Genomic DNA, 23158 nt, shown 5'->3' with positions numbered 1-23158 from the left:
AGGTGGGGACTGGACATGCTGTGGTTACTTGATCTTTAGCAAGGACAGGCAAAAAGGGGAAGGAATAAAAGAGGGAACATGTGCAATAGTTAGGAAGGACATCAGTTGAGAACTCTGCTTTGGCCCTTGTCCCTTTCATTGACTCCATTTACACCTCATGCTGCTTCCGCAAGGTATAATGGTACACCTATAGGTATAAGCTATAAGGTATAGACATATGAAAACACACACCTCCAGATTCAGGGACAGTTTCATCCCAGCTGTTATGAGGCAACTGAACCATCTTACCACAACTAGAGAGCAGTCCTGAACTACTATCTACCTCGTTGGAGACCCTTGGACTATCTTTGATGAGACTTTACTGGCTTTATCATGTACCTACACTGTGAATGGCTCATTTGTAATCATGTATTGTCTTTCCGTTGAATGGTAACACACAACAATAAACTAGATGAAAGAAACTATGAAAGGAGGAGGCACTTGGTTGTACATTTCTGGTTGCCCAGCTCTAGGGAACATGTAATGAAACGGGAAATGGTCTGGAAAAGATTCACAAGGATATTGTGGAGTACAGAGGCAAATAAATAAATTATGGGTCTTTCTCCCAAACATGGAGGGCACTGTAGGTGTAAATACATCCACCTGGCATCTCTAAGTAAAATATTGGCCTCCATTCACTAGCAAGATACAAGGAGGCAAATAAGTTTATGTGCACATCAAATGTGATTCAACAGGTTGATGTCAGGCTCTTGCCAAAGTCAAGGTACAACACTTCACCCTCATACAATCAGACTGAAAGAACAACCAGTTATCCAAGATGGGATGAAGTCTTGGAATCATATCCCTTCAGAACTCTTCTTCACAAAGGAATGAGAAACTGGACAAGTTGAAAGATTTGTTGCGTCAGTATTTAATGGATTCACAACTGTGATTAGCCAGAGCATTGCAATTCAAAGTTTTTCACAATTCAAACAGATATAATTCATACTTTTAAACCATTTCTCAATTCCTTGACCTTTCGATAGTTGAACATTCAAGCACGGCTTTCTCCAGTCACATTGCTTTAAAACATGTACCACACTCTTAATACTTTGAACCTTTGAGATGCAAGTTCAAGGTAAATGTGCTTTTAAATGAAGACATTAAGGAACAAGAAAGCAGGCACATAATACCGGGGTCTTTGCAGATAAGCCAGAGAGCAACCACCTTCAGCCCCTTAACTGCTGGTCTTTATACAAACAGACCCATTTTTTTTAGAAGCTCAGGGAAGAAGTGACCTGTCAACCTGCCGTTCCTCTGCCATCTATAAAAACATACCTGAAAAAATGTTCACCTTCATGTCCAAGGTCTGAATTCCTGGTTTACAAAATAAAGCAGAACACTAACATCAGGAAGGGAGGGCTGGTTGTGGTCCTAGGCATAGGCACCAGATTGAAGATCAAGGATCGGGTACCTATGAGCCAGTCCATCACAAATCAGTCTCCAAACTTCCATTAAATAAAGTGCCAAGGGAAAATTACCAAGAATGATGTATAATGCACTATATAGGCAATGTGCAGATAGAAATCTTCACAATGCCCTTCAAAATGCACTCTGAATTTGCATTTTCAAGTACAAGTGTGTGTCAATATTGAAATAATCACAATACACTTTTATATTATAAACATTTGCTCCAAAGTTTGGCCAAAGGTTTACTTGTTTTTTTGGTTCCTACGTCTGCCGGGCGCCTGCTGCAGGATTACCTCCAGTCATTTGGGAGCTTTCTATGTGTCTCTTCAAAGCATGCGGCTTCGTTTGTGACTGGGAGGCTCAGTGATAACATCGTTACACTGGGCCGGAGCTCTCTTTCTTGAGCTCTCCAGATGCCGGGCCATCTCTTCTGCTATAAAGCTATTTAGGTCCACATCCTGCAGGCTGCTGCGTCGGCGCGCTGAGGCAGAATTGCTGCCCGTATGCGACGGGGACCCAGGTGCTCCTGAGCGCACACTGACGTTCGCCATGGCTCCACTGAGGCCTACAGGACAACAAGTGCAAACAGAAACATTTAATGTCAGCAACGGTCTCTCCCTCTGCACATCAGTTACTGTACCCCTCTGGAGGACACAGCTGAGAGACCTCACAATAGCCAACACTCTGATAGAGCAAGCTGAGGGATAATGAAGGGGACCAAATTCCCCAGTAGGATGAGGCAGATTGAAGCTGGGGGATACACTGGGACACTGTATATAGGCAAAAGCAACAGCTGCCATTTTTATGCACCAAATAGGCTGCCTAATACACACCATAGAAACTGTTTACAACAACTCCAGGACTCCAGACAAGAGGCATACATCTAGCCACAGTTAGAGACAATATGCAGCTACAAGCCGATGAGCCTGTATTCAATGTTAGAAATGTTATTGGAAGGAATTCTGTCGGACAGGAATTACTAGCATTTATACAGGCAGGGGGTGATGAGATAGTACAGGTTTGTTCTTGGGAAATCACGTCTCGTAAATACGAGTGATTTTTGGAGAGATTATCAAGAGGCAGAGCAGTGGATAATGTCTAAATGGCCTCTGACAAGGTCCCACACGGTAGGTTAGATTGGAAGGTTGGATAACATGGAATCTGAGGTGAATTAGATAATGGATTACTTTTTTTTAGAGATACAGTTCGGAAACAGGCCCTTCGGACGACCGAGTCCTCACTGACCTGCGATCACCCCATTGCACTAGCACTATCCTACACACTAGGAACAATTTACAACCTTACCAAAGCGAATTAACCTACATGTCTTTGTAGCGTGGGAGGAAACTGCAGCACCCAGAGAAAACCCACGTGGTCACAGACAGAACGTACAAATATTGTGCAGACAGCAACATGTGAAGATCAAACCCTGGTCTCTGGCACTATGAGGCAGCAACTCCACCGCTGTGACACCCCAATTCAAAATGAATTTGGAGGAAGGAGTTACAGGATAGTTATGGAGGGCTGCTTTTCTGATCTGAGGCCTGTGGTGTGCTGCATGAATCGGTGCTGGGTCAGTTATTGTTTGTTATCTATACAGTAAACCCTTGTTATAGCAGACCATATCGGGGTGGGGGTGGGGAGCGAGGAGCATGGTGCCCGCTATTGCCGATTGTCCGCTACAACCGAGTAAGGGATTATCATCGTATAAGTAGTAGCAATAATAGGTCCAAATCTCCCATGCTTCTCTGGAAATTTTTCTCGATCAATATGTAGATGACTTGAGAGAATGGCAAAGCTCAACCTTCTCTTGGGAGATAAAGCAAAGCAGGAAAGCACTGGAGGACCAGTGACCATAATTCTATTATTTTTAAAATAGTGATGGAAAAGGATTGCTATTATAAAACTAACAAAAGTTAAGGTCCTGAATTGGGAAAAGGCAAATGTTGATGGTATTAAGTCAGGAACTTTCAAAAGTTGATTGTAGGGAGGCCATTTGCAGGTAAGGGAGTGTTTGATATGCGAGAGACTTTTAAACGTAAGATAATGAGAGTTCAGGACTAGAATGCTACTGTTAGAGTTAGGAGCAAGGTTGGCAAGAATAGGGAATGCTGGCTGATGACGGATACTGTGGCACTGGTTATGCAAAAGGAGGCATGTCAGAGGCATACGCAACTGGAACAAGTGAATTTCTTAAGTACAGAGAATGTGTGACAATACTTGAGGACAATCAGCAGGCCAAAAAGGGGGCATGAGATGGGTTTGGCAGATAAGGTAAAGAAGATTCTAACAATATATTTAGAGCAAAAGAGTAACTTGGGAGAGAATAGGGCTCTCAAAAACCATTACGAGGGATGGGTTGCACCTGAACTGGATGGAGGCAAATATTGTGGTGCTGGGGGTTCAAACTTGCTGGGCCTAGGGATGGGACCCAAAGTAGTGGTGAGGCGGGTGGGAGGCTGGAAGTGGAAACAGAAGACAATGACGGCAGGTTGGATAGACAGGACAGGCAGGGAACGAGGAAATCTGTAGGATTAAATTGCATTTATTACAATGCAAAAGCCTGACAGATGTACTCAGGGTATAGATAGTTATGTGGGACTATTACAGCCATTATAGAAATCTGGCTGAGTGAGGGTCAGGATTGGCAGCTTAGTGTTCGAGTACAGGTACTGCAGGCAGTGATAGAGATGGGGGGAAGGATTGGAGGGAGAGTTGCTCTATGATTAAGGAGAACGCCACAGCAGTAGCCCGAGATGGCATCACTGAAGGATTGCCCAGTGAGGCTAAACAGGTAAAGCTTAGAAATAAATAGGGGATGGTCATCTTGTTGGGATTGTACTACAGGACCCTAAATAGTCAAGGGGAATTAGAGGAACAAATATGAGAGGATATTTTAGACAGTTACAAGACTAATGGGTTTGTCATAGTACAGGATTTTAACTTTCCAATGTGTGAAGGGCTTAGATGTGTATGAATTTGTCAAATGTGTTAAGGAAAGTTTTCTCAGGATAGTGGGGCCTACAAGATAGAGGGCAAAGCTAGACTAACTCTTCGAAAATAAGCCAGGACAGGTGACCGAGGATTCACCAGGCAAGTATTTTGAGACCAGTGATAACAGTTGTATTAGTTTTTCAATAGTTATCAAAAAGGCCAGGGATGGTCTACAAGTTAAAAGTTTTAAATAGGCCAACTTTGATAGTATTGGACAGAAACCTACAAAGGTTTCCTGGAGTAGCTTGTTGGTGGGCAAAGAGATGCCTGGAAAGTGGGAGGCTTTTAAAAGTGAGATTTGAACATTCCTGTTAGAGTGAAGGCAAGGCAGCCATGAGTAAGGAACTCTGGATGACAAGAGAAACTGAGATTTTGACCAGGAAGCAAAATTAAGGCATTGAGCAGGATCCACAGCTGGGATCAAGTGGATCTCTGGAGTATAGGGGATTAAGGAGCATTTTAAAGAAGGAAAACAGAATGGCAAAATGGGAGCATGGAATGCGCCTTGCAGATAAGATTAAGGGGAAACCAAAGGGATTTTATAAGTACACAGTATAAGTCTTTATAAAGGTAAAGGGGTAACTAGAGCGGGAAGAGGACCCCATAGAAACCCAAGTGGTAATCTATGTGCTGAGCCACAGGAGATGACAAAGGTCCTCATTGAATACTTCTCTAATTTAACCACGGAGAAAGGCATGAAGACTAGGAAACTTAGAAAAGTTAATGGTGATGTCTTCAGGATAGTCCGCATTGCACTCATAGAGGTGCTAGATGTCCTTAGGCGTATGAAGGTAGATAAATCTCTGGTGCCTTATCAAGTATCAAGTATTTCCAAGTAAGGACACTGTGCCAAGTACAAGAAATCACAGAAGCCCTGGCTGAGATACATAAATTACTGTTAGCCGCAGTGCCAGAAGATGAGCATGCCTAATGTTGTGCCTCAATTTAATGGCTGCAAAGAAAAACCTGGGAATTACAGACCAGTGAGCCCAACATTTGCAGCAGGCAAGTTACTGGAGAGTATTCTAATGGATAAGATACACATGTATTTGGAAACACTGGTTGGTTTGGGATAGTGGGCATGGTTTAGTGTGTGCGAGATTGTGTTTCACAAACTTGATCTGAGTTTATTGAATAAGTAACAAAGAAGGTTGAGGGCAGTTTCGTAGATGTAGTCCATATAAACCCTCAGTAAGACCTTTCATAAGGTCCGCATTGTAGGCTGCTTGGGAAGGTTAGATTGCATGATATCCAGCGAGAACTAGCTACCTGGATATAGATTGGCTTCATAGTTGGAAGTAGAGGGTGATTGTAGAATGTTGTTACTTGAGATTGGAGGCTAGTAACTGGTGGTGTCAGGAATTGGTGCTGGGCATATTGCTGCATGCCGTCTATATCAATGATTTGAATGAGAATGTACAAGGCACGAATAGTAAGTTCATAAACGACACTAAAATAGGAGGTATCGTAGAGAGAGAGGATGATTGCCAAGAATTACAGCTAGATCATGATCAACTGGGCAAGTGTGTCGAGGAATGGCAAATGGAGTTTAATTCAGATAAGTGCGAGGTGTTGCATTTTGGGAAGTCAAACCAGAGCAAGTCGTTCAAGGGAATGGACGAGCCCTGGGGAGTGTTATAGAGCAGAGGGATCTGGGAGTACATATATAATTCACTAAAAATAGATAGGATAGTGAAGGCGATTTTGAGTATAGAAGTTGGAACATTATGTTACAGCTGTACAAGATTAAGCTGAGGCCACTCTGGGAATTTTGTGTTCAGGTTGGTCACTCTGCTATAAGAAAGATGTAATTACCTAGGAAATGTGCAGAGACGATTTACAAGGATCTTGCCTAGAAGGGCCTGAGCTGTACAGATAGGTTGTGTAGGCTAGGACTTTATTCCTTTGAGCGCAGGAAGTTGAGGTGTGATCTTATAGAGGTGTATAAAATCATGGGGATAGGGTAATGCACAGTGTCTTTTACCCAGAGTAGGGTAATCAAGAACCAGAGGACATAGGTTTAAGGCGAGAAGAAAAATTTAATCGGGACCTTAGGGGCAAATCTTTCACACAGAAGGCAGATGCAGTATAATGTAGATAAATGTGAGGTTATCCACTTTGGTGGCAGAAACAAGGAGGCAGATTATTATCTCAATGGAGTTAGGTTAGGTAAGGGGGAGGTGCAGCGAGACCTGGGTGTCCTTGTACACCAATCACTGAAAGTTGGCGTGCAGGTACAGCAGGCAGTGAAGAAAGCTAATGGAATGTTGGCCTTCTAACAAGAGGATTTCAGTATAGGAGTAAAGAGGTTCTTCTGCAGTTGTATAGGGCCCTGGTAAGACCACATCTGGAGTATTGTGTAGTTTTGATCTCATAATTTGAGGAAGGACATCCTTGTAATTGAGGCAGTGCAGCGTAGGTTCACGAGATTGATCCCTGGGATGGCGGGACTGACGTACGAGGACAGATTGAAAAGACTAGGCTTGTATTCACTGGAGTTTAGAAGGATGAGAGGGGATCTTAGAGAAACATATAAAATTATAAAAGGACTGGACAAGCTAGATGATGGAAAAATGTTCCCAGTGTTGGGCGAGTCCAGAACCAGGGGCCACAGTCTTAGAATAAAAGGGAGGCCATTTCAAACTGAGGTGAGAAAAAAACTTTTTACCCAGTTATGAATTTGTGGAATTCTCTGCCACAGAGGGCAGTGGAAGCCAAATCACTGGATGGATTTAAGAGAGAGTTAGATAGAGCTCTAGGGGCTAGTGGAATCAAGGGATATGGGGAGAAGGCAGGCACGGGGTATTGATTGAGGACGATCAGCCATGATCACAATGAATGGCGGTGCTGGCTCGAAGGGCCGAATGGCCTCCTCCTGCACCTATTTTCTATGTTTCTAAGGCAGTGAGTTTCTGGAACGAGCTGCCAGAGGAGGTAGTTACAGCAGCTCCTATAACAACATTTAAATTTGGACAGGTAAATGGAGTCTAGGGACTATGATTGAAAACTGTTCTGAACGCTTAAGCAACAAGGGTGAGTGTGCACGGGGAAATCAGTCGAGGGAGGCAATAATTTGACAAAGGAGGCTAGAATTGCACATCAAAACTGGGAAGTGGCTTCGATAAGACCATGAAAGAATTTGTGAAGGGGGTTAAACAAAATAAAAAAACGAAAGAGGCATTGGGACGTACTATCCAGCGTGACTTTACCCTTCAAACTACAAAGCTGTCCATAACTAGGTCATAACCTCAGTCTTGAAAAAGAGTAGCATGCGAGCAGTATGTTGAGATAAAGGTCAACTCGAGAACTTGCAGAAAATCTTTCATTTACCGTTCACGGCAATGGCGTCAGTAAATGCCTGGAGGTCACCCTCTGCAGTCTTGCTTGCATCCTCCTGCACACCCAGTCCTGAGGGGATGTTTAGCCGAGGAGCCAGTCTGTTGCTTCTTGATGGTGGTGACTTCCTGCACAGGAAGCTGAGCAAGTCCTCACGGTGTATGACATGTCTCCTTTTCTTCGCCCAGGCCAGCATTTCCTTATTTCGCCTTTGATAGCTTCCTTGCACACCCAAATCCAAGCTTGCTCGGTATGTTTCAAGACCATCTGAAGGGGAAAGGCTAACGTTAGATCACACTGAACTTGAAAATTTCAGCACTTTTGCTACCAATTTTTATCCATTTCTCACCTTCATACAACCCACATCTTCCCTTCTCTTTTTGGATCTCTATGTCACTATCTCAGGAGATAACCTAACCCCAGACATCCATTTCAAGCTCACAAACTTTAATCTAGCTTCTCCCACTCCATTCCATTCCATTTTCCTAGTTCCTCCACTTCTTTTGAATTTGTTCCCATTCTGGGGCTCTTCACATAGGGAACTCTCAAATGGCTCCCTTAATGGTGGACCATGGCTTCCCCTCTGTCATTGTGGACAGAACCCTTCATGTTGACCATCCATTTCCTGCACTTCCGCTTTCATCCTCCTCTTCTGGACAGAGTTCCCGAGGTCCTCATCTTCCTCTGCACTAGGTGCTGCATTGAACAAATCATCCTTCACAATTTCCGTCACTTGGAATCTTGATAACAATCAGAAACTAAACATATAGTGTGTTCCAACATATCTCAGCCCATCTATCCACACCATTTCAAAGTTTCTGGATCCACTCTTTCATCCTACCAACTATTCTCCATCCTATGACACCTTCCACTCCACTGCAAGAAATGCAATGCTTGCACCTTTTGTTCTTACTTGCCCACTATCCTGGGATCCAAATAACCCTTCCAGGTGAAGCAGCAATTGAATTCACTTTAGATTGGGTGGCCGCATTGGGGAGCACCGTGCACTGCCCACAGCAGTGACCTTGGGCTTCCTGTTGCACCATTACACTCTAATTTATATCTAAGTCCTTCTGCATTATTATAATGATGCCCAACCCAAATGAGGAACTGTATCTCATCTTCCTTCCGAGTACATTCAAGGTTGCAATATTGCATTCCGTAAGTTTAAGAAACTCTTTCTCCACCTGTACCAGAACTGACCATTTCTGCTGTAAGCCATCCAACCTGATGAGCATGTCTTAAATCCTTGCTGATTACAGTATTTTATACATAGATTGTATGATCATCCTTTAACTACAATGTAAGTTATACTAACTTTCTCTTTTTTTACTTGAAAGCCTAACTATTTATCTTTCCACAGAGCTGAGTGTTTTCAGCACTTAGTTTTTATTTCAGATTTCTAAGCGCTGCAGTCTTCTGCTTGTCATCATTGTTACACTGCATGTGGAGGACATGGTGACGGGCTAGCACCAGGGGTCTTTGGGTATGGCTCCCAGATGCCTGTCTCTGCAACATCAGCCAAGATATAGATTGTGTAATGCAACCCACAGACAAGTAATTCTGCAATTGTTGCATTTTAAAGAAACTTTGCATTATAGAAAATTATGTTATAAAAAACACCGTGAAAATGAAAAAAAAAACTGGGTTAGGAGCTAGAGTGTTTCAGAAAAGTAGGGTCACAAAACTTACAAAATAAAGATTTTCCTCCAAGATTTAAAAAAATAAAGATCTTTTTAATAACAATGTGTACTTTGTTTACTGCAAGCTAAAAATACCAGAAACTGTATGTTACTTTAGAGGACACAAAACAGGCCCTTCTGCCCAACTTGCCTGTGATGACCAAGAAGGCATTCTGGGCCAGCCCACATTTGGTCCATTTCTTTCTAAATTCTTCTTATCCACATATTTGTCCAAATGTCTTTTGAAATTTGTAACTACCCATTTCTACAGCTTCCTCTGGTAGCTAATTCCAGATATGGACCACCCTCTGAATGAAAAGGTTGCCTCGGAGGTCCCTCTTAAATATCTTCCCCCCTCGCCTTAAGCATAGGCCCTTCAGTTTTAGAATCTTCTACCCTTGGAAAAAGGCCGTGAGCATTCACTTTATCCATGCCCCTCATGATCTTGTACACCTCAAAAGGTCTGCTATGCTACAAAGAAAGCTCCGACCCCATCTTAGGTGTCATCTGCAAATTTACTAACAACGATAACTACACTGCCATCCAAATTGTTTATGTAGATAAATAACAGTGGACCCAGCACCGGCCCCTGCACGACTCCACTGATCACAGGACTCCATTCATAAAAACAACCCTCTACAACTACCCCCGAACCAACTTTGAACCCAATTAGCTAGCTTACCTTGGATCCCATGTGATCTAACCTTCCAGTTTAGCCAACCATGAAGGTCCTCAGTATAGACAACGTCCACTGGCCTGCCCTCATGAATTTTCTTCTTGAACTTTTTATAAAGCTCTAACAGATATGCGAGACATAATTTCTCACGCACAAAGCCATGCTGACTACTCGATCAGGCAGTGCCTCTCCAAATGCGAGTACATCCTGTCCCAGAGAATCCCTTCCAACAACCTTCCAACCACCTTCGTCAGCTTATTGGCCAGTAGTTCCCTGGCTTGTCCTTGCTGTTCTTCTTAAATAACGGTATGATGCAAATATCATTGCAAGGGCCTTCTTAATGTCTTCCTGAGCTTCCTACAAGGTTGATTATGCACTTGGTTAGGCCCTGAAGACTTTATCCATTTAAAAACTGCCAATAGCTCCTCTTTGGTAATTTGCAAATGATCTTAGGCATCATAATTAATTTCCCTCAATTCCTTAGGTTCCATAATCTTCTCTGTAAAAACGGATGGGAAATATTCATTTAATATCTCCCCCCATCTCTTGTGGGGCTCTACACAAAGACTGCCATGCTGATATTTAATGGGACCTATTCTTTCCCTAAACACTTAATATACCTGCAAAATCTCTGGATTTTCCTTTACCTTGCCTGCCTGATTCATTTCATGTTCTCTCTTTACCCTCCTGATAGTTTTCTTGCGTCTACACGAACATGCTATACTTGTGTAGGGGTTTGCTTTATCATGACTGCCTAAATCTGATCTTTGCCTCCTTTTTTCAGACGAGATCCTCAACATCTCTCAACTACAGGTGTCAGATGGGGAGAAGGCAGGAGAATGGGGTTAGGAAAGAGAGATAGATGAGCCATGACTGAATGGCAGAGCAGACTTGATAGGCTGAATGGCCTAATTCTACTCCTATTCTTTATGACTGTATCTCTGTAAACTTACCAACCTTACCCATTACCATAATAGGAACATGCTGATACTGTACTCCTGCTATCTCAGTTTTGAAAGCTTCCCATTTGGCAGTCGTTCCCCTTACCTAAAACAGACTCTCCAAATTTGGCCTTGCCCCAATTTAGGACCTTAACTTGTGGACCAGCCCGATCCTTCTCCATAACTAATTTATAACCAATATGGCCACTGGTCCCACAGTGATCCTCCATTCTGACTTCATCTACTAAGAGGAGATGCAGTGTTACACCCTCTCCAGTCAGGCCATCTATATGTTGATTAAGGAGGCTTTCTTGGACACATTTAACAAATTGCATCCCATCCAAGGCCTTTTACATGCTGGGAAACCCAGTCCATATTAGGGATGGTCAACTACCAACTTATTATTTTTACAGGCATCCGTAATCTCCCTAAACTTCGCTTTAATTCCCACTGGCTATTGGGAGGGGGCTATAATACAGTCCCAAAGTCATCATTCCCTTCCTGTTTTCAGGTTCTACCTATAGAGCCTCACTGGATAATCTCCAACACTCCCCCAGCTGGCCAACATCCACAACCTTTTCATCACCAGCCTCCAGCAATGACACCCAGCCTGTCCATTTTCTACATTGGTGCTGCCTGTCCTGCTGAGTTCCTCCAGCATAATGTGTTTTGTTCAAGATTCCAGCATCTGCAGTCTCATATCACCACAGCAGTTCCACAGTGAATAGGCACACTAACCTTTATAGAGGCAGGTGACAGAAGTAGCTGCAGCCTGAAATGGTTTCCACAGGCTCTGGATACCCAGCTGCTGCTCGTAAACACGATCTGAAAGAATTAGAACTGTATGAACTGGAGGCCTCAATGAAACTACTGATGCTCCCCACCGCAAGGGTTGAAACAGGCACCACTGCACAAACTGCAAATAACCGTCCCAAGGCATCGATGAAGACCCTTGGGCTCCAGCCACCACCTGAAAACTGTTCCTACCCCTTCTCCTCCCCAACCCTGCGCTTTCCCCATCCTCATACTCCTCCTACCCACCCCTTCTTTCTCCTCCCATCCCCTCCCCATCCCTCCCCCCACCCTCCCCTTTTCCCCCACCCCACCCTCCCCTTTGCCCTGCCCCAACCCTTCCCTTCTCTCCCCTCCCCCCACCCTCCCCATTTCTCCCCGCCCCCACAATTTCTCCCTCCATCTACCTCATCTCCCACAACCTCCTTCTCAACCCCACCCTCCCCTCCCACTTCTCTTCCCCATCCCCCCACCTCCTCTCCACAAACCCCCCTCAACCCTAGTCTTCCCTCGGCAAACCCCACCACCCCCTCTCTCCTACACCCCCACCCTCTCTACTCCCTGCTCCCCCTCTCTACTCTCTCCTCTCCCCATCCTCTCTCCCCCTCCCCTCTCCATCCCCTCTCCCTCCTCTCTCACCACCCCCTCTACTCCTTCCCCTCCTTCCCCCCCATCCCTCCCTCCCTCCCAACACCATCTCGCTCCTCTCTCCTCCCCCTACCTACTTCCACCCCCTCTTCCACCCTCACCTCCCGCTTCCCCGTCCTCCCCTCCCCCCACCTTTGTACAGCTGGGCGACGGCCCCGGCCGAGTTCTGGAACGACAGCCACAGCCGCTGCCTCTGAGGGTCCGTCTCGGCGCCGCTCTCCGGCAAGAGCCCCTGGCGCTCGTCCTCCTCCAGGCACTGCCGCTCCCAACGGGACAACCAGTTCTCAGGGCTGTGACCCGCCATTAATGATCCGCTCGGGCCTTTCGCCTCTTCCATCCACCACCCGGCCCGGCCCGGCTCCGGTCCCCGGAAGACCGCGCCTGCGCGTACACGGCCTCCGCCACACCACGCATGCGCCCACCCGGCCCCGGCACAATGCGCATGCGCACATCCGGCCGCCAGCACAGTGCGCCTGCGCGCACCCGACCCCAGAGCACCGCTCCTGCGCGCTCGGGCCCCAGGCTACTGTTCCGCACTGCGCCTGCGTGTCCCCGTCCTCGGCGAGAGGATGGCGTGTGTGACTACATCTCCCAGAATGCCGAGGGACAACTGGAGCAAACAACAACTACTTCCCAGAATGCTTATCTTCCGGCGAGAGGGAGAGTGCGCAGGCGCAGTGAGGGGGTGCATCGTCAGCCGAGGATCACAATGCGCAGGTGGTGAGCGCCGGGAAATCCAGTGTCGTTGAAGGTGATGAGAGCAACCCGGAGAGCGCGGAACAAACAGCAAAGACAAGCCAGGCAAAGTACAAGGAATGTGAGGATGGTAGAACATAGGAGCAGGACGAGTCTTGCGTAGTAGATCGTGTTGCAGGAGAAACTACTCAGCGGGTCAGGCATCATCTCTGGAGAACTTGGACGGACATCCTTCAGGATCATGAAAGGGCCTCTTGCACGGCCGGCGCGGTCACGACCCTGACCCGTCATGTCAGGGATGGCCACAGTTGTATGTAAGGTCCACAACGCCTTCTGGAGGACAAGCGGTGTACTGGAGGCAAGCACTCACTATGGCTGCCAGTACAGCGGGACGGCCAGCGGCCGTTGAATTGTCGCAGATTTTTGCCAGAGACTCTGAAGCCAAAATCACCACTACACTTGCAACACCTCAGTCTCAACCAAAAGTCTTTATGAATGGCACCACATAATTACAGTGCTTAATCACATCAGGCTGCTTAACTGTTGTTTCCCTGCGTGTCATAAATGTGTCTTGACTTGTGTCTGTGGCCGATACCAGTGCATAAAGTGAAGCCTCTCTGTCCATGGATGGCAGATCGGCCCTTCCTACTCATTACAATACAATGGTTGACATTGCAGTTTGGAGGCTGCTTCCCCTTGAGGTGACGCTCTAGAGGACATGTTAGATACAAAATGCTGGAGTAACTCGGCAGGACAGGCGGCATCTCTGGAGAGAGGGAATGGGTGACGTTTCTGGTCCAGATCCTTCTCAACCTGAGGCATCACCCATTCCTTCTCTCCAGAGACGCAGCCTATCCTACTGAGTTACTCACGCATTTTGTGTCTATCTTTGGTTTACACCAGCATCTGCAGTTCCTCCCTACACATTGTGGAGGACAACATGTTCTCAGCTTCCAATTCCCTGCAAATTCAAAGATGGCAAGACACGAGAGGGAAGAGGTCAGACAGACTCTGGACCCGGCCATCTTGCTCCAGGACACTCCGTGTAATTATAACACTGATGGGTTGTGGACATTAAGTGGGGCATCCATCCAGAGTCATAGCATATCTTGGCTGGGCTTCTTCTGGCGTCTCCGCCCAGAGTCGCTGTAGTGTGTCCAGCTCTTGAAGGGCATTGGCAGCCCAGAGGGAGTGTAAACCCGAGGTTTTTTGAACAGGAGCTAAAATGTTCCACGTCTTGGACTGCAGAGATAGTCGTTTGTTTTTGCGTGGAAGTTAAGCTCTGTCGCGTGTCCGTTCCACTGGCGCCGTTTCCAATGTGACGACCGCGGTGCCGATAAAGTACTAGATAAATCATCGTGATGAGAAACGCAGTGTGAACCTGACACCTGGTTCACCCATTCCTTCTCTCCTGAGATGCTGCCTGACCTGCTGAGTTACTCCAGCATTTTGTGAATAAATACCTTCGAATTGTACCAGCATCTGCAGTTATTGTCTTATACTACCTGGTGACCTACGGCACATTATAGAGCTGGGGTGTGGGGGGCGGGGGAATGTAATCGAGGAGGAGCTCTAATGAACTCTGAAGGCTCGCTGTACAGTAAGTGTTCAGCGTTTCAGTTGCCTGACCCGCTGAGTTACTCCAGCTTTTTGTGTCTCATCTTCGGTTGAAGCCAGCGTCTGCAGTCTCTCCCTACACAAACGTTGAGCGTTGTCAGTGAGGCACCGCTGAACTGATACAAAGCCTGCTTGTAGTGCACAGTCATCAATCACAATTTCAATCACTGAGGCAGTGGTACTGAGAAAGGTATTGGAGCAATGAGCTGACAACTCTCAGGATTGTACTTAACTTCACCCTGGGGCTCAACAGGCCAGGGGCAGTGCTTTCAACTTTCCAAAGATTCAGTTTGATTGGGAAATAAAGCAGTTAAACAGTCCAATTCGCCTGGCATTTGTCACTGGGAAAATATTAGAAATATTATTAAAGGTGTTATAGTTCAGACAAATTATCATTTAGAAAATGTTGATGTAATCAGGCAAAATCACCAAAGCTTTGTGAAAGTGGAATCATGTTTGACTAATTTATTGAAATTCTTTGAAGAAGCAGCATGAAACATGGGGGAAAAAAGGTACCAATAATTTTTTTCATTGTCCATGTCTCCATGACAACCATCAACTATCCTATATACTACAGGTTAAACACCGATTTCCCACCCTTATAATCCGAACAAAATTACGAGAGCTCAGTTGAAATTGATACTTGATAATGCTCGGAGTTGAGGATTACTGTTTCTAGATAAAATTGAGTTGGGGTTACAATTATACCATTGATGATCTTATTCTGTGACCAAGAGTATTGAGGGGCTGAGTAGCCGTCTCCTGCCCCTCACTGGTATGTCTGTACGTTGACACATTTATATTGTGTTAGACTAAGTGTTTATCAGAACGAGCTGTCTGCAGCAGCTCTCAGGCACACTAGGCACTGGTGGCTGCTGTTTTACATCAGTTCTGTGTTTCAATTGATCACAACAAACAGCCAGAGCTCCAAGCATAAAGGACCTTTCCTCTCACACCCACTCACTTTGCAGCTGCCTCGGCCTGTCTTTCTCCTGGGACATCTGTGTCCATTTTCAGACACGAGTAGGCTTGTGAGCTGCGTGCGTTAATCATTCGTTTCACTGCCCAGCTGCATAAGATGGAATTCTCTGGACTCTTCCTTGTTCAGTGTTACTATTGGTTAATCATTCCTTCATTTTTCTTTCTGGCAAGGATCTTCAGGTTGAAACCACTTGATGAGTGGACCCATGAGAATCCTTTCCTTCGTTCTATTCAACTTGTTCTTTCCAAACACGCATGTCTCCTGAACCGTGGCTGTGTGAAATAATTCTATCAGCACACCATGTCTGTTGACACAGCTCACATTGTCTATTGTTCTGTGTTTTCATATAAAGAGACAAACCGTAGTAATGTCACTAGTCAATATAAAGAACTGAATTCTGAATGTGGACTGTGTGTTTGGCACAGGGTGTGGGAGGAACAGGTGTATGGGGCAGCCATGGGGGGGACATGGCTTATGAGAAGAGGTGTACAGGGCGGGTGTACGAAGTCAGGGTGTGGGAGGAACAGGAGTATGGGATGTGTACACAGGATGGATGTGTGTGGAACAGGGTTGGGGAAACAGTTGTTCAGGACAAGTGTAAGAGTGTTGTGAGAAATAGGTGCACAGGACAGGTGTTTTGGGGACAGGCTGTGCAGGGAGCAGGCGTATGGGACATGTATGGGGCGGCTGTGTGGGGGACCATATGCACGGGTGGGTGTTTGGGGTGGCTGTGTGTGGCTACGTGTGCAGTCGGGTGTATGTGTAAGGGGTTTCTGCGCCGAGCTTTCGCCCGATCTAAGGTCCCCGTGCCTTGCTCTGATCCCTTGACCAGGCCGCGCACACTAGTTCCCCGTGAGTGGTTCGACCCACTCACCCCCTACGGTTCTAGACACTGGACTTAGATGCAGGTGCGTTGATAGTGCAGAAAAAAACTCAACCAGACCAGATTTGAAGACCAGGGTTTAAATGGAAAAGGCTTTTATTGAGCACTTGGGACTATTGTCCATGAATACTTATACACATTTCTATCAGACATATGCATAACTATACGAATACATAGACATAGTTCTAAACGACATATGCATCACTACACGAATACTTAGACACAGTTCTACTAGACATATTCTTGACTGTAAGATGGGGAACGTACGACACATCGCAAACTTGACCAACACATATTCATTTACACACCCACGTTTATTCAAACCACCCTCCCCTCTATACTAAACTATGTCCAGGATGTGCAGGATCGGGGTACATGCTCACCATGGGGCTATTACTGGGGTTACTGGCTGTTCGTGCTGCTTCTCCGCTGCTTTCCGTGAGGGTCGTGCTTGTCCCCTGAGTTTCTTCCTTCCGTTTCTTGCGTTCCTGGCCAGTCGTTGCGAGCGTTGCTGTCCCTGCTGCGAGCGTGTCTTTCTTGCCTGTCTTTTCGTCTTCCTCCTGGCTTGCGTTCCTTGCAGGTTTTCTTGCAGTATTTCTTCTCGAGTTGCGTGCCTGTTCCTCTCTCTTGCAAACGTTTAAAACCCAAAAGTCGTGGCCAGTTATACTATTCTGACCCGTCCTATCTCCCGCCAGATCTCGGGATCTCTTTGTTTAAAAGATATGTATTGAGTTTTCTCTCTGATCTTCGCTTATGTCCGGGGGTACCGGGGATGGCCAGACGGTGTTAATTGGTATTTCGTTGCGAGGTGATGGGTTTAACTGGTTTCCCATCACCTACCAGGTAGTTTTCTATGGGCTATTGTGCCCCCTTAACGAGATTAACTGTGTAGGTCGGCTTGGGGCATTGTGAGTATGCTGATGTCAGCGCCCCAGTGTCTGGACTTCGACCTGGTTTCGCAGGTTTCTGCATGGCCAATACCCATCCATTGTTCCGGCCGTGGCTTTGCAGAAACCTAGAGACTGGGCTGTAAGGTTTTTGCTTTTGTGGCTGGTCACGAGGTCCTGCGGCCATCTTAGGACCCACGGATTGTGACATCCCTTGGTAAACTGACCGCAGCCTTTCTCCGCTGTCAGCCCCAGTCTCCCGTTTAAAATGTCCAAACTGCAGCTTTTTGGTTTGGTGTTGCTTGCAGAATGAGGGAAAACTTCTCAAATCTTACATATGGGATAAGTGTGTGGGAGATGGTGTGGGGAATATGTGTACAGGTGGGTGTATGGGACCGGTGTGTGGGGAGGACAGGGTAAATGAAGTGGGGGGGCATTGAAAACCTCCAGGCTTTGGTACTCTCTGCTCAGTTACAAAAGGCCTAGAAACAGTACACCCTTCAATAAACCTCTCATCATTCATGGACCAAGAATGCGTGACACACCCCAGATCTCTGTGACCCTGTGCCTGTTTCAGTTAAGCATTTGGCATTAATTTGGCACATGGATAGAAAATTGGTTGACAGACAAAATTCAAAGAGTGGGGATAAATGGGTCCCTTTCGGAATGGCAGGCAGTGACCAGTGGGGTACCGCAAGGTTCGGTGCTGGGACCCCAGCTATTTACGATATACATTAATGACTTAGACGAAGGGATTAAAAGTACCATTAGCAAATTTGCAGATGATACTAAGCTGGGGGGTAGTGTGAATTGTGAGGAAGATGCAATAAGGCTGCAGGGTGACTTGGACAGGTTGTGTGAGTGGGCGGATACATGGCAGATGTAGTTTAATGTAGATAAGTGTGAGGTTATTCACTTTGAAAGTAAGAATAGAAAGGCAGATTATTATCTGAATGGTGTCAAGTTAGGAGGAGGGGGAGTTCAACGAGATCTGGGTGTCCTAGTGCATCAGTCAATGAAAGGAAGCATGCAGGTACAGCAGGCAGTGAAGAAAGCCAATGGAATGTTGGCCTTCGTAACAAGAGGAGTTGAGTATAGGAGCAAAGAGGTCCTTCTACAGTTGTACCGGGCCCTGGTGAGACCGCACCTGGAGTACTGTGTGCAGTTTTGGTCTCCAAATTTGAGGAAGGATATTCTTGCTATGGAGGGCGTGCAGCGTAGGTTCACTAGGTTAATTCCCGGAATGGCGGGACTGTCGTATGTTGAAAGGCTGGAACGATTGGGCTTGTATACACTGGAATTTAGAAGGATGAGGGGGGATGTTATTGAAACATATAAGATAATTAGGGGATTGGACACATTAGAGGCAGGAAACATGTTCCCAATGTTGGGGGAGTCCAGAACAAGGGGCCACAGTTTAAGAATAAGGGGTAGGCCATTTAGAACGGAGATGAGGAAGAACTTTTTCAGTCAGAGAGTGGTGAAGGTGTGGAATTCTCTGTCTCAGAAGGCAGTGGAGGCCAGTTCGTTGGATGCTTTCAAGAGAGAGCTGGATAGAGCTCTTAAGGATAGCGGAGTGAGGGGGTATGGGGAGAAGGCAGGAACGGGGTACTGATTGAGAGTGATCAGCCATGATCGCATTGAATGGCGGTGCTGGCTCGAAGGGCTGAATGGCCTACTCCTGCACCTATTGTCTATTGTCTATTGTCTATTAAGTTTATTCGGCATTGTCTCTGGCCACTTCATTATCCTCCTCAATGTTACTACATTTCCCACACTTGTATAATTTGCTTGCTTTGGATTGTTGAGTGTATGTCGAATGAAGGCCATTTTGTCGCTATCAAAAAGTGTACATTTCTGCATATTCCCCAATGCGCTCTGATCTGTCCCATAGCCAGTTTACATCATTGTCTCTTTAATCCAATGAGCTTTAATTTTACTATCAGGTCCAATACATCAGAAATGTTTTGAAAATCCATGATTAACAGCAAACTATTTCCATCCTCTACCCACCCCATCACATCATCAAAAACTCATAAAACACAAGGTGCGTTTAACAAATTGTAACTAAATTGCACTTACCATATTTTACAAGCGGTAGTTTTAATCCAAATTATTGAGGCTACCTTTACACCACCAGGCTGATTTGCCTGTACTTGCCAAGCTTATTTCAATATTTTTTAGGAAAGAGGCTTGATGTTTGGGCTCTACCAGGCTGGCTTTGTGTTTAAGAAGCGTGCAACACCATTCTTTCCTATTTCCAGCTGCCCATCCTCAGAAAACGAGGATTCAGTTCACCCACTGAAGTGCCAACCCTTCGAGTGCCACCTCCTCATCCACTTTTAGCAAAACGTCAGCCTGCTCTTTGCCCACTCAGATACCTTTTGTTACAAAAACACGTGGAATATTCATGGCATAAAAGTCAGAAAGCTGCACGAGTTTTACACTGTTTCTCGCTCTGCTGTTGTTGTCAAATCTGCTATTTCCAGTAGTTATTGATTCATTCAGCATGGAAACTGATCATTAGGCCCACCACATTCACACTGACCAGTGGGCACCTGGCCGTATTAATCCCCTTCCAGCACTTGGCTCGTGGTCTTCTGCCCACATCTTTATCGCTGTCAGCGACCAGCTGCCACCACTCTCTCTGGCAGTGTATTCCAGGTGATCACTATGCTCTGGATGAGAAAGGTCCCCCTCAGAGCACCTCCAAATCTCCTCCCACTTACATTAAATCCATGTCATCTAGCTTTACCTAACTGATATGAGCAAAAGTTTCCTGCAGTCTATTCCATCCATATTCCTCATAATTTTATACACCTCATTCATCTCCCCTCAGTCTCGTCTCTCCAGGGAAAACAGACCCAGCCTCTTCACTCTCGCCTCATAACTGAAACATAAGATGCTGGTGAATCTCATCTTTACCCGCTCCACTACAACTACATTCCCATTTCCGATATACATCTAATACTCCAGCTCCCCACCAAGATTTACATTTTGGCAGCTCTTTTATATTTTGTAATTTATACGTTGATAAAATCATTTTGATTTTTGTACCTGAGAATCTATACCCTAGGTCATTTTTTTCAGTTCTCCTGTATTCAACGTTTCTCCTTTGTTATGACTCACACACTTGTCATATGTTCTCTCTTTCCCGATAATTTGGAAAGTCAAATTCTGGTAGGGCACACGGAATAACTGGCAGGAACCTTAGATGCACTGATGTACAGAGTGACCTTGAGTTGCAAGCCCAAAGTGGAGACACAGGTGTTAAGACAATGAAGGCATTTGGTATGTCTGACATCTTAGGCCGAGGCATTGAGTATAAGAGACAGGGCGTCATGTTGCCGTCGTACAAATTGTTATGAGGTCATAAGTCATAAGTAACAACTTTCATTGCTGTAACACCTTTAGTGGCAAGGCACTTCACAAGATTGTTATCAGGAAAAGACTTTGATGCTGAGCTTCACAAGGAGTGTAGATGACGCAAGGTGTGGGTCATGAGTAGAATTAGGTCATTCAGCCCATCAAGTCTACTCCGCCATTCAATCATGGCTGATCTATCTCTCCCATCTAATCCCATTCTCCTGCCTTCTCATAACATCTGACACCTGTACTAATCAAGAATCTATCTATCTCTGCCTTAAAAATATCCACTGACTTGACCTCCACAGCCTTCTGTGGCAAAAAAATCCACAGATTCACCACCCTCTGACTAAAGAAATTTCTCCTCATCTTCCTAAAAGAAAGATGTTGGTGAGGCCACACTTGTTTACAGTTCTGGTTGCCAAGCTCACCAAGGATGTGGTAGCAATAGAGAGAGAGTGCAGAAGAGATCATCAGAATGTTGCCTGGCATGGAGGGCTGTAGTTATTAGGAGAGATTGCATAGGTTGGGTTTATTCATGCTAGAACATAGAAGATTGAAGAGTAAAGAGGTTTATAAAGGGGGCATAGATATAATAGATGGTCTGATTTTTGTTTTTCTCTCAGGGCAGGCTAGAGAGCGCTGGTTTAAGGTGAGAGAGGAGACATTTAGTGGAGATCCGAAGGGCAAGTTTTTCCTGCAGAGGGTAGTGATTATCTGGAATGAGCTGTCAGAGGAAGTGGAGGGCACAAATGCAATTATGATGTTTAAAAGACATTTATAAAGGTACTTTGCTAGGAAAGGCCTAGAGGGATATAGTCCTAAAGCAAGCTGAGACAAGCATCATGGTTAACATGGATGAGTTGGGCTGAGAGGGCCTGTTTCTATGATGCGCAGTCCTATGACTTAAGCACTGGACCTTGGTTAACCAGGTCAATTTGCAATTATCCTATACTTATTCCAATTGTAAAGACATTCTGATTACTAATGTCTATGTTCTATGTTTCATTGAATCGTGCTTGTATTCCTCAGCACACCTCAGGACTCCATTCACTTCTTTCCCTCTAAATGGTCAGGATTCATTTGCACCGCACAAAGTTCTGTGCGTATTTCTGGAACTGCTCCCACTCATTGTCTTTTATGGCCTTTTGTTCGTGTTAATTGTCTGTCTCAGGATAATTCCTGTAGATGGAGCTCAACCTGTTAAGTTCCTCCAGCAGTTTGTTTGTTTTTGTCCCAGATTCTGCCAGTTGTAGTCGCTTGTGTCTCTGAATGTAGGTTCTCCTCCGATTGTGTTAGCACCTCTGATCATTAGGACATGAAGGCCCTCACACTTCCTCTGATGAGAGCTCGACAGATGGGACATCTCCGGAGGTTTGGAGCGCAGTCTCTGCACACCACCAGATGTCCGCAAGGTAAAAAGACGATGCAGACATCTTTGTCCATGCACACTTTACAGGTGCGTTCATTCTTAAGCTGGCGCAGTTGTTCTTCAGCACTCAAACCTGCAAAAATATAGAGATGCATTGATTGATATTCAGACTTATAATGATGAGAAGTCATCACTTTTAATGTAACCATAGGATACTATGGCCTTGCTGATCTTTGCTGGGACTATTCTGTAGGTGGAACAAATTCCCTCACTCGTGAGACAGCAACGTGGCATCAATAGACAATAGGTGCAGGAGGAGGCCATTCGGCCCTTCGAGCCAGCACCGCCATTCAATGTGATCATGGCTGATCATTCTCAATCAGTACCCCGTTCCTGCCTTCTCCCCATACCCCCTGACTACGCTATCCTTAAGAGCTCTATCCAGCTCTCTCTTGAATGCATCCATGGTATTTGTAGTGACTTAGAATAGCCTTTATAATGTGGTGGTGCAATTGTTGACAGAATGTCTCGAGCACACTTTCTGGTGGAAGAAGTAATGTGTAAGAAAATAGTAATTTTTATTTAAATAGTGATAAAAAATAGTTATATCAACAGATTTTGTGCTGGTGTCCTGAACGAAACTCCCTATTTCTTCCCAGCAATCCTGTCTATCACACTCTGTTGCCATTTACGAGAATGATCTCACCCATGTTCTGTCCCTGGAAAGCGAGCGCTCCCCACATTTGTAATGGCCTTTGCATTTGGACCAGAAATACCTATTTTCACAAATGGATTTCTCTAGTCTCCCCGAGGTTTGATTGTTAACATGTAAGGTTG

The 23158-nt window shown here is 45.5% G+C and overlaps 1 protein-coding gene across 1 annotated transcript; it reads right to left on the bottom strand.

Annotated features, from left to right (window-relative positions):
• Nucleotides 1-895: 895 nt before the first annotated feature.
• On the bottom strand, nt 896-12916 carry LOC144594920 (HUWE1-associated protein modifying stress responses 1-like). The gene is made up of 4 exons (XM_078401848.1): nt 12651-12916; nt 11817-11903; nt 7774-8046; nt 896-2014 (listed from the first exon to the last, which is right to left on the bottom strand). The coding sequence occupies exons 1-4, from the start codon at nt 12853-12855 to the stop codon at nt 1776-1778; spliced, it is 804 nt and encodes a 267-aa protein (XP_078257974.1). The 5' UTR covers nt 12856-12916; the 3' UTR covers nt 896-1775.
• Between the last annotated feature and the right edge of the window lie 10242 nt (nt 12917-23158).

This window comes from Rhinoraja longicauda, chromosome 6, assembly GCF_053455715.1.
Source record: "Rhinoraja longicauda isolate Sanriku21f chromosome 6, sRhiLon1.1, whole genome shotgun sequence".
Lineage (NCBI taxonomy): Eukaryota > Metazoa > Chordata > Chondrichthyes > Rajiformes > Arhynchobatidae > Rhinoraja > Rhinoraja longicauda.
Note: the sequence above shows the minus strand (reverse complement) of the source record. Positions and strands in the feature narration are given on the sequence as shown.

Coding starts and splice junctions, on each gene's coding strand:
- LOC144594920 (XM_078401848.1), bottom strand. CDS start 12,855: ATGGAAGAGGCGAAAGGCCCGAGCGGATCATTAATGGCGGGTCACAGC. Junction 8,047..11,816: donor TGTCACCTGCCTCTATAAAG/GTTAGTGTGCCT, acceptor TTTCCCCTTCAG/ATGGTCTTGAAACATACCGA. Junction 2,015..7,773: donor TGACGCCATTGCCGTGAACG/GTAAATGAAAGA, acceptor GTTGTCCTGTAG/GCCTCAGTGGAGCCATGGCG.